The 14,561-nt window shown below is 37.1% G+C and overlaps 1 protein-coding gene across 12 annotated transcripts in view; it reads right to left on the reverse strand.

Moving 5' to 3' along the window:
* Positions 1 to 14,561, reverse strand: part of SYNJ1 (synaptojanin 1) — a 59,028-nt gene that overhangs the window by 32,672 nt on the left and 11,795 nt on the right. For all 12 annotated transcript variants that reach the window (XM_088528971.1, XM_088528963.1, XM_088528972.1 and 9 more), the window contains exons 4-10: positions 11,979 to 12,204; positions 10,533 to 10,616; positions 9,692 to 9,753; positions 9,011 to 9,107; positions 7,652 to 7,821; positions 5,019 to 5,100; positions 2,590 to 2,742 (exon numbers count right to left, since the gene is read on the reverse strand). In XM_088528971.1, the coding sequence (XP_088385097.1) occupies positions 2,590 to 2,742; positions 5,019 to 5,100; positions 7,652 to 7,821; positions 9,011 to 9,107; positions 9,692 to 9,753; positions 10,533 to 10,616; positions 11,979 to 12,204 (874 nt within the window). The remainder of the gene's footprint in view (positions 1 to 2,589; positions 2,743 to 5,018; positions 5,101 to 7,651; positions 7,822 to 9,010; positions 9,108 to 9,691; positions 9,754 to 10,532; positions 10,617 to 11,978; positions 12,205 to 14,561) is intronic.

Genomic DNA, 14,561 nt, shown 5'->3' on the forward strand with positions numbered 1-14,561 from the left:
CCTCATGCAGCACCGCAGAGAGGACACACGTACTAAACTAGGGCTATGCACACCCCAAGAGCACCGCGCAGAAGGGGCTGGTGCTCCAACAGAACCATGTCCGGCTCCTCGAACTAGAAATACTCCCTGCGGGGCAGACACCCAGAGGATAAGCAGCCACCACGCCGTGCAGGCTCACGCACGACCCGTGAAGCAGCAGGGTTAACCTGTACCAGTGGCACCGAGCATGGTTCCAGGGGCACAGAGACATTTCACTGGGGACGTGGGTCACGGTGCCCCACAGGGCGCACGCATACACACACACACACACGTATATTCTGCCTGCAAGGGGCGTGTGAACACATGCCATTAATATCTGCAGGTATACGAAACACAGACCACGCTCCATGAGGGATGCTGCTTTGTATTACATTATTATAGCAAACACTCTGAGCTTACAGCTTGAACTACCCGTGAAGGTCTCTTAAACACATAGTAGAAAGAAAAAAAAGGCTTAAGAAAGCCACAAAACCAACCCGCCACCACTCAGTTCCACAAAACACTCTAGGTGAGAAACCACCCCCTTGTCAAACACTAGGAGCAGGCAATGGGCAGGCTGATTTTTGGAAGACAACGTGGAGGAAGTGTTGGGGAGCATACTACTAAAACTGAATTTTAAGAGGATGCTGTTTCCTTTCTATCAGACAAGTTACAGCTTAAGAAATGATCTGAAAAGCACACTCACCATTCACATAGCAGGCAATTAATTGAAAGGAACCCAGAGAAAGCAAAAGAAAGAGTAGTTAAGGAGTTAGATGTAACGAGCACTATAATTCTTAAAAATGGACTGTTTTTCAACGTAGAAATAGATATTAATACATTTGAGTTCATTTTTTTTTCTGATATCCTAAATTTCCATATTTTCATTCTTGGGCTTCAAAGAATCAAACTGACAAGGAAGAACTGGAAGAATTTCGAACATCAAACTTTGCATTTGGAAAATAACCACTTAAAAACTACATTTTACAACTACATTTTACAGAGTTTGACACAGGTACTTAGTAATGCCCTGGAGAAGTTTCCCTAAAAAACAGCACCTTTTGTATAGCTTTGCAAGTAAATATCAAAGATCTGTTTGGACTAGACTGATTTTTTACCAGGGATATATTTGCAAAATGAGACCTTGTACATGTTAACAGTGCTATATTTGAATAATGAGACTTGTACTCATTTAACAGCTTTATAAGGAATATTATGGACAAGGACAGACTATTCTGGATCATTGCAAAAAAACAGCGGAGTAAATATAAATATATCTCTATTTTCCACATTAGAATGTAAATTCACTAAACATATTTTACATGGAAAAATTTTAAGTAGTCAAGTGGATGGCTAGGAAGTAATAATTTAGGAAAAGAAGAAAATAATGTTAAAAGGAGAAAGTTAAGAAAAGGGGAGATGCCTCACTAAATACTTACAGTATTTCTCCTGAGGGTCTGGGTGACATTAAGAAAATAAAACTAAACATTTTTAGACAAATTCCACTCTTCACTAAAATACAAGCAGTTCCCAGATGAAATTGTCTTGTATGCATCAATCAATGGCAGAATAAGCAACAAGCCTATTTACTTGTTTTGTTTTTACATAGTTCACTGTGATGTCTGCTATGTGTGCACGGAAGGATCTTGATATTATGGTTTGGATAAACAAATGATGGAAAAACAAGAGAGTCACCTACAACTAAATACTACATAAGCAAATTAAAAGAATGGAGATCAGGAAATGAAAATAGAACATTCTGAAGATAAGGAATTGTATGAAAAGAAATTCTCGATGGAACTAAGGGCAAAAATTGCTGTAGTTTGACATTTGTTTTTCTTGGCGTATCACCTGATAAGAAAAAATATATATAGAGAAAAAAGGAACAACTCCGTTGTTAAAAGAAAAATAAAGTCAGCATTAGGAAATCTGAACATCTCAAACATCAAGAAGGACAAAACAAGCTGAAGAAAAACAGAGCATTACTTTTCAAATGTAGTTCGGAATTGTTTGTTATTGCAACCCTACAAAGGAAGGAAGAAATGCAACTTGAGTTTTTTTTCAGTAAGTGCAAAACTAGAAAGAAACAGCTGGAGAACTAAACTACAAAACACCTAACTATGACCCGTTAAAAATAATACTGCTAACAAACACTAAAAGCATGAACAATAGCGTCCAGTGAAGCACATTTTAAAAGAAAGTGAGACGGAAACAACAGAAAGCAGAAGTACAGACAGAAAACTGAAAATGTTCAAATAAATCAAAGCCTATTTGAATACACATTTTTCAGAGCTGTCATGTTAAAAAGACTAAATGTTTTGAGCCTCATCCTTTCCAACAGAATGGTGCTATCTGCAAAGCACGGGCATGGCTAAGAAAGGATGTACTGAAAAAAGACCTGGTTACTGACTTAATTAACTTTTTCAAATTAGATGTATTTTATCTTTTCAGAGCAACATCACAAGTACAATTAAAGAAAGAAAAAAGAAGATATCTTAATTATTATATTCATGGTAAAAGAACGCAATTCCCACTGAATACAGCTAAAACTTTTGCTAAAATGTATCTTACCTTAGCTTTTCCTTCAAGGGCTCCTGTTCCAGCATATATTTTACTGACAGAATCACCATTCACAGACCACATGGATCGGAAAACTTCCTGGAAGCGAGTAACCAACTGCGGCTTCTCAGCCAATCCTAATACTTCCAGTTGTTTTGTTAGCATCTGCAATGGTTGAAGGCAACATTTGCAATGGAAAAATCTTTAAGTATTTATTAAAAGGTACATCACATTTCCTCAGCAAATACACCAAAATTTTACTTCATATTCTGAATTCTGAAGAAAGGCCTTTATCACTCTTTCTGTATTTACACTTAAATCCTTCCTAACAGACTGCAATTTTTATTCTTACCATCAGTATTAGCTGAATGGGCTTTTCACAATTCATTCTACATATTTAAATACAGCACTATGGCCATGGATGTAGAAAGCACAATATTGTTTACATCTTAAAATCCTACTTTTTAGAATAATAATTAAAAAGCTTCAAGTAAGTTTCTAGGACTTGTGGCTAAAGACATAATTTGGAAAATAATCACTAAATTTAGAACTAAATAAAAAGCTATTTTCTAGGTTTTTTTCAAAGTTTTCAAACATTTCTAAGTATCCAATGGCAAGGAGGAGTCCAAAACATACAAGAAAAGTTAAGGAAAGATGAAATCTTAAACCTGGGTAGGAATTGATCAAAGTTACAAAAGGAAACTTGCAGATGAAATTAAATAGAAATAAAAAAAATAAAGAAGCTTCACAAACTGGCTTTTTCATCTCATCATTCTGCCTCACCATGCACAGCTCAGTACTTGATATGTACCTGAGAGTATCTGCTACATTATAAAAATACCCTAAGAATTTAAATATATCATTTAAATAGAATTTTAATAGTAAATAAGGACTTCAAATTTTGCTTCTTACTAATGAGTTTTGGACTTCTAGCTCTCATATTTTAGCTGAAATCATAATTTGGCTCTTACCAATGTTTGCCAAACACGCTCTAAAGAAATTTGCAGAGTTCTAAAAAGCCACAAAAAAGCAAAATTTTGACCTGTAAAGCTAAATTTGTCATTTCAGTTAGGAGCATACAAAGATTTGCCCTTGTACCTATGCAGGGTACTGTTAAACTCTGGTAAACTGATTCGGGATTGGGAAGGAGTTTAAGATTATCAAGTACCTTTCCAATTGCAAAGTCAATAAAGGATGGACAGACATCTAAGCCGTATAATGCAATACATTGCTACGGAATTTTCAAAACTTTCAGCTATTCTTTACATGCATACTGAAATAAAGAATAAAAACTCTAAATCCCACGAAAATGAATATAATTAGCAGATTATGAGTTTTTTTTCCTCAACCTTAGGAATCAAAAGGTATGATCACCTATGCTACATACAGGGCTGAAGCACTGAAAAAAAAAAGCTTCATCTCTCTCAAATTGTGCTTGCTCTTGCATGTAATCATGTTGAACCTTAAGAGGAAAAAAAAAACGGTTCAGTATTTCATTTCACTAAAACATTGTTCAACTGATAACAGTGTTGAACAGGAAAATGCAGTAGCAAAGCACTACAAATTCCAGAGCTGGAAATACAGATTTTGCAGTTCTATCAGAAATTCTTCACAGATTTTAAAGCAGGAAGATTTAAATTTAAAGAAAGGTCAGAACAATAACAAAAGGACAATCCTCTTAGAGGGCCCATAATTTTGCATGTTTAAACATTTTACAGATCTCATCTTTAGGAGTCAAACTTAATTAATTGAGATGAGCGGAGCTGTCAAAAATTGTTGAGAGCTCATCTTTCACATGTTACTCCATCAATTCCGATCAGGTTCATGCGTTAAATCTCTGCTTTACAAGCCTGCAGGCTGGAAGTTTTGTTTCAAATGCAAGTCAATACACTGAAGAACAACCTTGGAGGAGGACTGAATTGCACAGCTCATTTCCAAGTACAGAACTGGAGTGTGAACTGAGCCTTAACCACAAATTCTGTTACGAAGAATTCACAGCACAACACTGCAAAAACATGAAGAGAAAGCACTGGCAGATCTGGAGACCAGTAAGACCACTGCATGCTGAGGAAGTTCATCTAATGGAGCTATTGCCAATGCGAGTGGTTTTTGAAGCAAAACACCATCACCACCTCATCAGGAATTGCAAGCCCAAGCCTCACAAACAGAAGAATCTGACACCCAAACAAGGATGAAGCATTTTTAATAATGTTACATGACTGCTGTGTAACTATAGCTACCACACTGCTACTGTTCTCCAAACTACCAAGGCCTGGTCGCCCACGGATTGACAGGATTATGCTATAAATCACTCTGCCATCTACGAGGTACTTAATTCATCTCTCATATGGAAGACCAGGGTAATTTTACAATTTAACTGCTACAGAAGTATCAGGAACAATCTGGATTCTCTATCTGGAAATCCATGGTATTTTTCCTACCTCTAAGCCAAAGAAAGCTTGCACGCTGTTTGTTCTATCCAGACAGTCCAAGCAATTTGTTCTGACAGTACCACTTTGAGACCTGTGCCAAGTACAATGAGAAAGAGAAAATAACTCATTTAACACACATATCATCAGCAAAGGCAGGGACATCAAGATCTGAACCAGAATAGCAAGCCAGGGTATTGTCACTGCAATGTCACTGTCATCATAAGTATGTTTATAAATGCATCAGCAGCAGAGGGTTAGCTCCATTAGCAGCAGTGAATTTAGTAAGTGTTCGTTATACAAAACTCATCTATTTTCTGCCACAAAGCCATTCTCTTTAGTGTTTCTGCATTTCTCTAGGCTAGATGAAAGCATTATGCAGAATTAAGAATTCTTTCCAAACAATCGAACTAACACATCTCCCAAGAATTTCAGGGTCTTAGTTAAAACAAAAATGAGAAAAAAATATTATTAGAATAGTTATTTGATTTTTCTAACCAGAATAAAAGTAACATGAATTTGTGATAAAATTAAGGCTGATTTCAACTATTCTTTACTTTCTATTTCATACTCAAATAATAATGAAAGAAGTCACTTCCTAGTTTGACAGATGCTCACACACTCTTAACTGCTCCCCCTTCTCTGAAAGAAACCCATTAATTCATGTTAAAAAGTTGTCTAAGTAATTATATTAGGCAATTCCCATATTCTCTTTGCCTCGCCACAAAGATAAACCTTTGATGGCTCTTCCAGCAATTCACAGCTTTTCTGTCTTTCATCATTCCCACTGTACGTTTCATTCAATTCAGTTTGGATTTCCTCACATCTGCACTACTTGAAGGTCTAATCAAAAAATGCGGGAGGCTGTGAAGAATGTTTTCCAAGATGATTTTGAAGAATCTTCCTCCAACGCTAGCTCTGTATTTCATTAGAAATATAACGCATTTTTCTATCCATATTAGAGAAAACCTGACGTTCTTCGGAAGCGATGCATTGTGAACTTACAAAAATTGTCACCAGGCCTTTCACTAATGCTATTCTCAAAGCCATCATAGGTCACCACCTCTTTTGCTTTAGCTCTGTTGACAACATTTTAGATGAGTGAAGATATTATCTGAATCTCTGCCAAGACCAGAAGCCACACTCTCATCACCAGGTGAGTGTCACAGCACTTCTCAAGCTTTTGCCCAAAGGGCAGTGAGAGTTTGAGGCGATGGTGGGAGCCTGCATCTCCTACCTACCCTCCCACGACATTCGTTCTCACTCGGCTCTAGCCAAGAGCTGCTCCTGGAGGGTTTAGCCCCACACTAGTGCACAGAGCGGCCATGCAGCCCTCTTCTCTTCCACCCCACCAGACAAAGCCGGGTCCTGGCACAATCCTCTTGCTCATCAACTCTCTTCCTTACGGAAAACCCAACTGGGCACCTTCGCTCCGACATTAGTTAAAAGGAGGAAGAGTGTGAGAGGGGAAAGAGCAGGAATGTTGCCTATTGCCAGCTTTGCTTCCCTCTCCCTGGTGAGCTGAACAGAGTCTTTGTTCTAGAAAGAGGAATGGGGAAAATGAGGACAGCACAATTAAGCAGGACCAGGCAATACGGAGCAGATCACAAAACATGCCTCCCAGCTATGACAGTAGTAACAGAGCCTCGAAACTCTGGTATCAAGTTAATTTACAATTGCAATGGCACTGCTTATTGTATTATAACTAACTCAGTACTTCCGAAAGTAATACACAGAAAAAAGTCTCTAATAAAAAGTAGAACTAAAAATATTTTTGTACAACTGGAATTGTATGACTTAAAGCATATACCAGCTGCTAAAAATGCCTCTCTCAACTGCGCTTCTCTCCGGCAACTAGCTGTGCCAGAGTAAACAGTTACTTTGGCAATACTTTTTGTATGAAAGACAGAAAGTGCTAGCTGCTGATCAAAATTAAGTAGTAAACCCTACAAGGCTATCAAACAGATTTTTATTGCTGTACCAGGGCATTTCAACATACACTTTATATATATACATCTTATTAAGAGGATTCCTTGTCTAATTTTAATTCTCTTCAATGACAAATCTGTATTTTAAAGCCTCCGGACACCATCTATTTTTCAGGAAAATCTTACACTCCTGTGGTATACTACTCATTACCGTAGACTTTAAACACATACCATTACTGAGAATCATGATATTTTGCAGAGGGCTGTATCTGTCAAATTAGAAGATCAGGGGCCAAAAAAAAGGTACATTCTGTTACCAGGGAAAATATGCAGGATTTTATACAGCAAGAGGGGAAAATACTTCATTCTTCTATCCCATGTGGGCTTTTACCCCCAAAACAAGGGACTCTGCTCATTTCCACCAAAATACAGAGCTCAGAGGGCCAGAAACTAAGTCATGCTGCATCAATCAGTGTTTTAAGCCATCTCACAGGAAGATTTTCAGAGTACATCCAAAACACAGCAAAATTTTAAAAAAGAGTAAAACAATGTGATTCGTATTTCAGTTGCTGAGCATCATACTAGACACAATAAAAATATATTAAGAGAAATAACTGGAAGAGTTTTTTTTTTTCTTTTATCTTTTTGCTAAGGAAAGAAAAACATCCCAGATTCATTATTTAATTTCAGGGAGTCACAGAAATTACATAAACACACCTTTTAACTTCCTTTCCATCAAAATAAAAAAATCCACATTCTAAGAATTTCTGGACCTGTGGTTTAAGCACACTGTGTAATTTTTCAGCCTTTCCACCTTTAACCATTTGATGGTAGTCAAAATTCACCATTTTGATATCAGCCGAATGTTCAGATGCTTTCAAGTGGCTCTAATAATAAAAAAGAGAGGAAAAGGTTTAAATATACCAATAGACATACAATTTAGAGTAGTATAAACCAAAAAAGATGCTACAAGTATTTTTAGAAGAAAAGTATTAGTGATCTTGATTACTACATGCTTTCTTTTAGGTAAAAGTTAAATCACTTTCATCTACTACAGTTTTAAAAAAATCATTTTAGCTCTTAAGGACTGATTAATACATTACCTATTTTTTTTTCTTTTCTTGCCAAAATCAAACTAATTTATTTCGTACTATACTAAGATGACCGGGACAGTATCTACAGGACAACTTCTTCCATTGTCAAAATGCTTCACTTTTCAAAGAGTTGGACGAGCTGGAAATTCCTTTCACTAACAGGCATCATCTCAGACATATCTACCAGCAATGAGGACTAAGTAAATGTGCCATAACCTACTATGGACAAAGCCAAATTATTTAGGCTGCTGCAGAAGATGGTTTGAGGAAAATTTCCCCTAACATTTCCCCCAAAATCTTGTAGCATTGATACCGTCTCTGCTGGCAGAGTTGTGAGCTGTATTTACAGACATCTGGGAGCAATCGTGTCAGGAAGGGGAAAAAGGGAAAGGGAAACAACTTGTGACTATTTACACACTCCCTGGTTTCAAACAGAATTTCTCATATTGTCAGCATGCATGCCTTACAACAGGACAGTTATTTTTAACCTACCTAGGAAGAAATTGTGAAAATGGCCAGTTAACGTTAACATAATCTGAACAAGCATTTCAATTTAACCATGTAGCAGCTTTTAAGTGTAAAAGGATGGATCCATTTGTCATTTTTCAATATTAGGGAATACACAGAACATATATTTATCTATTCCCAAATGTTAACAGCAAACACTATTTACTTTATAAATAAACCAGTAATAAGTATGAAATACGAAAACAAGTGAAAATGTTCAACAGTGTCTATGTTGCTGTCAATTTTTTTCAGTAAACCAACCAAGATGAAAATAATCAAAGACCAACTGTAAACACAACATGAAATGAAAAGCTGTTATCTTAAGCAGTGCTTTAACAATAAGTATAATTTTTAATAGAGGCAGTATTGCTCCAGGGCATAGCATATCTGTTTCATTTTTGAAGATTATATAAAAACTCCAGAATGAATAGGCGAATTCCAAACATATGCACACTATGAGAATTGTCATAATTACCTGGAAAGCTTTGCTTAGCATGTGCTCCCCTTCTTTTGCCCCAAGTAAATTTACAATAATTTGCTTGCCATATAAACTTTTAAGTGTTCTGAAATGCCTGTTAACAGAAGAAAAAATTCCACACTCATATTCTGGCATAGAGAAAATTATCAGGAAGACCTGGGACACTGACTGAGACACTAAAGAATTGCACTGGATACCCTAATAACTGCAGCAGGCCTTTTATTATGTCAGGCCAAAAAACCTAACATAACCAAGTAAGAGCATACAACAATTGACTGCTATTTAATTAGGAGAATAGCACCACAAATGCTGCTTAACAAAATACATTTAGTTCAAAGCATAGGATTGTGAAGTTAAAGTGTGCTAAAGTGTGTTATGGCAGGCAAATCAAAATATAAGTTTCAGTTTTAATCAAAAAGCAGCTGACAAATAAATTATGTAAACATAGAATGATTTCTGCTGTCAATTTAGCTAAGTATTTTAAATTTTCTTCACTTTTCAACATCCAAGTGCACAAGCAAGCCTGTAGAACTTTGCAATAATTGCCCAGGTAGTCCACCGCCATGCTCGATCACACTATTGTGCAGGAAAAGCCTCCTGTTGGGAATAATATATCCTATGATACAGGGATATCACTTATCAGTTATTACAGTGCATTAACAAAACTCAAGACATCACCTGTCAAAAGCCGGTGCATTCGCCTCAAAACCCCTTGACATTCTGACACGATGAGATCCCACCTATGACATTAAGATTATATTAAATTATTTGTCTTCATTCCTTCAGCTAATTGCTCTTTAAAGATCTCTATTAACCCAAAATGTGACCTAAACATTAATTTCACCTCCTAAATGAAATCGCCAAAATCTGTTTTGCTACCTATGCTGTGCCCTCTTTTTATTGACTTTCTTCAAATTCGTCCCCTTTTTTGGAAAACGCTTGATTTAATATATTTAGCCATGCAATCCTTTACCAAAAACATGTAATAATTAGATATTTAAATGCTTCAGTGGTTTTACTGCAATATACTTGTATATCTAATTTAAAGAACTTAAAGTCAGTGTGAGGCATGAACTTTTAAAATCCTTTTTAATGGTAGTAGATGCTGACACAATCTTCCTTCCAAGAAAATTGAGATGTAATTAAATCAGTTATTCTTGCTTATCGACTGATCCATATCGACTTTGAATGGACTCATACTAAAGGACAATTCAAAAGAAACCATTCTCCTTGGGTGTCCTTAACTTAAGCAGCAATTTAGATTAAAACAGAAAAACTCAGAAACTCTAAGACTAAACACCCAGGAGCAATGGGCTGAGAACATTTTTCATTGTAGGACAAGATAGCATTCAAGAGTAACAGGCCTGCTGAGTTAACAGTAGGACCGAAGGGCAATCTCACCCAGATAGGTCACAGTGCAGAAGAGTCTAAATGTTACTGCAGGACATTTAAAAACCACAGATAAGAATGATCTGTACATTATCTGTATATCCATCTATACAGATAATGCAGGCCTTACCTGCAGGCCTGGCTGTTCCCAAAATAATGGAACAGATCCTCGAATCTGTATGAAAGATGACACAGAATCATCTAAAAATATCACCTGTAGAAGAGAAAAAAAAAAAAAAAAAAGAAAGAAAACCCATATTCTTAATAGGCATTAGAGTGAAATAAATTTTAGGTTTTAAAACCTAGCAAAGCATACAGTAAATCCAATAATATTTATCCATTCCAAATTTCACAGTCCAAGCTAAAATACCTGTTATCTTCCTTATACTCTTTTCCCCTCTGCCCCAAGGAATCATGATTCACGAAAAAAAAAAACTGCAAGCTTTTATTACATAGGGCCTGAATGGCTCCTATGAAAATAATAACTTTTTAAAAACTTGGCAAGACCTTCCAATAGATCCTTCTATACCTCATGCCCCAGGGCAGTTAAATGGCAAACAGAGATTATCCAAAATGTAGAAATCGGTGACACAGCTTGAGAAAAGGAAGCCTGAAGGAGCCCAGAAAGCTGGTTCTGTGACGAGGTTAGCGGGGCCTCTGCCCGAGACGTACACAAAAGGGACCAACACACGGCAGATAACAGTGCGGCCTACTCACAACACATGCCCACATTTTGTTTACCAGAACCCAAAATACAGTGGCCTTTTAGGTACACAGGAGAAGAAACATTAAGGAGGCTGCTACCGGCATCTAGTAATGTTAGCCTGACAGGAAACTTGGACAGAGAAACCATAAATCACACATTTCTAGGGGTCTAGACAACACACTTGATATATACAAGTACTCCCTACTCAGATAAAATCCTACTGAAGTCAAGGAGGCTTTGCACAGAGTTAGCCAGTCATGCACCATAGCTATTTGCAAGAATACGCTCCAGGAACAACATCTTGGTAATGAGATTATCGTAAGAAGTGAGCAAAGGGCAGCAAAGAACAATTAATAGCTTCTTGCATTTTTGCATAGTAAGGGCAAGCATATATAAATGCAGGAATTACAGTGGCTTTAAAAAACACCTTTTAGCTGAGCCATACTAAGTAACCATAGGGATGCTCTTAGCTTGCCCCAGCTGCAAAGCAACTCACATTAGCCAAAATCTCTTTTGCTTGTGTTTCTAAGGTCTCACAACGAGCTCAGGCTAAAAGGAGAAAGCAGTCACTTATGGCTCAGGCTAAAAGCAAGAAGAGACACCTACAGCAACTCAGCTGATATGGTAGTTTAACAAGCTGGTATCTAACTCACACTCCTTTGTGTCCTTACCCTAAGTAACAAGGAAAACCAAGATCATCAAATTGTATAATCTGCTTATATTCTTTATTTAGCAGCAAAGGAACTATTCCAATACATGCTGGCTACGGATAAGAGCTGTGACCTGTTGATTTAGGGGAAAAAATGATCCGCACACTCTCACTTCTGTGGAGTTTAGCCGCCCAGCAAGGTGAGCTCTAGTGTAACACACCTGCTCCGTTTCCACAAAATTCGCAACGTGACCATCGTCGTTTGTTCCCCGGACGTTAAATCTGGTCCCAGCCCGTTCACAGCTGAGTCGTGAAATAAGACAAGCCTTTGCCTGCTTGTGAGCTGCATATATTGTCCGTATCTCCACGCCGCCACACATGAGGCGCAACAACCAGTCATCACAATTCACACCGTAGTGCTTCAGGTGCAGATGCAGCGACTGGTTCCTATCGGCGGAAAAAAACAAATAAAAACAATCCCTGAGGGTAATAAAGCACAGCTCAACTTATCAAGCTAGCTACTAACTTCTTACATTCACTACCATGAAGAAAAAGGCAAACATGTGTGTTGTAGAGTGTTTTATGAGAAAACTCGTATTTAAACATATTTAAAATACAAGAGAACGGGTTAGTTTGCAGAGTGAGACTATGGGATGTAGCCATGAAATTTAATGATCTTAAAAAATAAACCTTATAGACTCATGTTCTTTAACCAGCAAAAAGCAATACTCCAAGCTTGTTTATATTTTTCCACTCGGTCTTGCTTTGAGAAGCCAAAGATTACACACTAGGAAAATAAAGCCAGAATTCCAATTACAGGGTTACTTTTTGTGATGGAGAGACTCAATCCCACAAATCACCAACTAAAAATAAAGCTCAGAAAAAAATCTTGCCAACACACACTGATTTTTTTTCTATTATACGTCACCATAAGGTATCGGTGACTGCCCTGGTACAGACAAGCATGTAGGAATGCATTCACAACCAACTGATTGGCAAATTTCTGTAAATAGCAGTTTCATGCTTAGGTGCTGGTACACGACATGCTACATATAAACCATTCTAATAACAACCATGGATCAAATGAAAGAAAGATGTGCAAACTGCATATACTTCAGTATTAAGTAGTACCAGTTAACACTGTAGTGAGCAAGAAAGATTAAAGTTTAGGTTTTGTGAGATTTTTTTTTTAAAATTCAATCTATTTCTTGCGTGGCTTCTGATCTTCCATGGAAACACTCAGTTATTTTAAAAGGAAGTGAAGTTCTCTGCACAGTAAAGAAAATTAACTCTAGCAAGACCCCTGGCCTCTGGAGTTCTATCTTAATTGCAAATACAATATTTATCTAAAGGTTGAAGGTATTAATTTTGATCTTGGCCTTTTCATTCTAAACTTGTGATTAAAGGAAAAATTACATCTGCAACTTACCAAATACCTTATCTCCTTTAAATATACTCGTTAACGAAGTTTCAAATCCTGTGGATCAAGTATGCTGTAATTTTACAGAAAAGTACATACATACATTACAGTCTAAGACCAAGAAAGGAAACAGAACTCTTCCCTGGGCAATCTGAGAACAGAACTTTTCTACAGAAAAGTAGGTAAGATCACTGAAATGCCTAAGAACTGTGTGGTTAAGAGGTCTTAAGGCATTAAGGCACCACACCTGCCAGAATACTCTCCGTTATTAACTTTCAGCATTTACATGTCTCCGTCTTGGAATCTGGGCCACTCCACCTACCTCCTTTTAGGACTGATCCTTTCTGAACAAAAACGGGTAACTTAAAAAGTTTTAGGACACGGGACAAAATTTAAGACCCAGCTGATCTGACCAGGACCAGCAGGCACCCCCACTTTAAGCCCTGAAATAGAACCAGTCTTTTCCCCGAGGCGATGAGAGGCCCATAGCAAGGTTCCTGGCCAGAACCCCTCCAAATCTGCACAGCGCCGCAGAAGTGTCTCTGAAGACCAGAGTTTCTCTTCCTTCTCGACATTTAGCCTTTTAGAGCAATGTGAGCCTACTACCTGCCTGATCAAAATAGTGGCAAATGGTCAACATATCAAATGAATATGCATCTCAGAACAGTTTTTTTTTTTGCGTGTGTGTGTGCGTCTGGCTTATTCAATGACAGAGGGAAGCATCGGTAGCTTTGCACTTTCAAACAAGATGTTCTCAAGCCTTTAGAACCTTCCAAAGGGTCATGGGCAAATAACTAGACTTTTAACTAAGGCTGGCAACATGGGAGCAGGATTTGTTCATCTCTCCTAAATGACAGTATCACTGACATTATTTAAGGTGTCTACTGTCAGAAACAGTAGTATTTCATTTGCCTAGAATGCTCGGTGTGAAAATCTCTACTTTATTCAAAATTATTTGGAAAGAGATAGCATATTTATCTGTGTAATAAAACTTTAACTCCATCAATATGTTCCACTGATATGAGAACCCATTTGAAAACTACATATTAACACCAAACTGTTTTAGAATCTGCAATGCTCAGATGATTAAGAATTCCCTTAAACCTGCAATATTAATTTCCTTTTAAAAAAACACACAATTTATGAAGAATGAAGGACACAAAACCTGAAATACAACATTATGACAACTCTAGAGAACAGAGCATATCACAAACAGTAAAAGTCTGTTTCCTCCAATAAAGAAACTCCAAGTGGTTGTGAAAATGTTGCATTACAATACAATCATTTTTTCCTTAATGTATACCTTAGATTAAATAATCCTTGGGAGTTATAATAAAGCAATTCTAGGTTATCGACATTTATGGGACAAATATGTATATTTAGG

The sequence above is a fragment of the Tinamus guttatus genome, unplaced genomic scaffold, assembly GCF_059628265.1.
Source record: "Tinamus guttatus ecotype Peru unplaced genomic scaffold, ASM5962826v1 Tinamus_guttatus_pri_ptg000318l, whole genome shotgun sequence".
NCBI classification, from domain to species: domain Eukaryota; kingdom Metazoa; phylum Chordata; class Aves; order Tinamiformes; family Tinamidae; genus Tinamus; species Tinamus guttatus.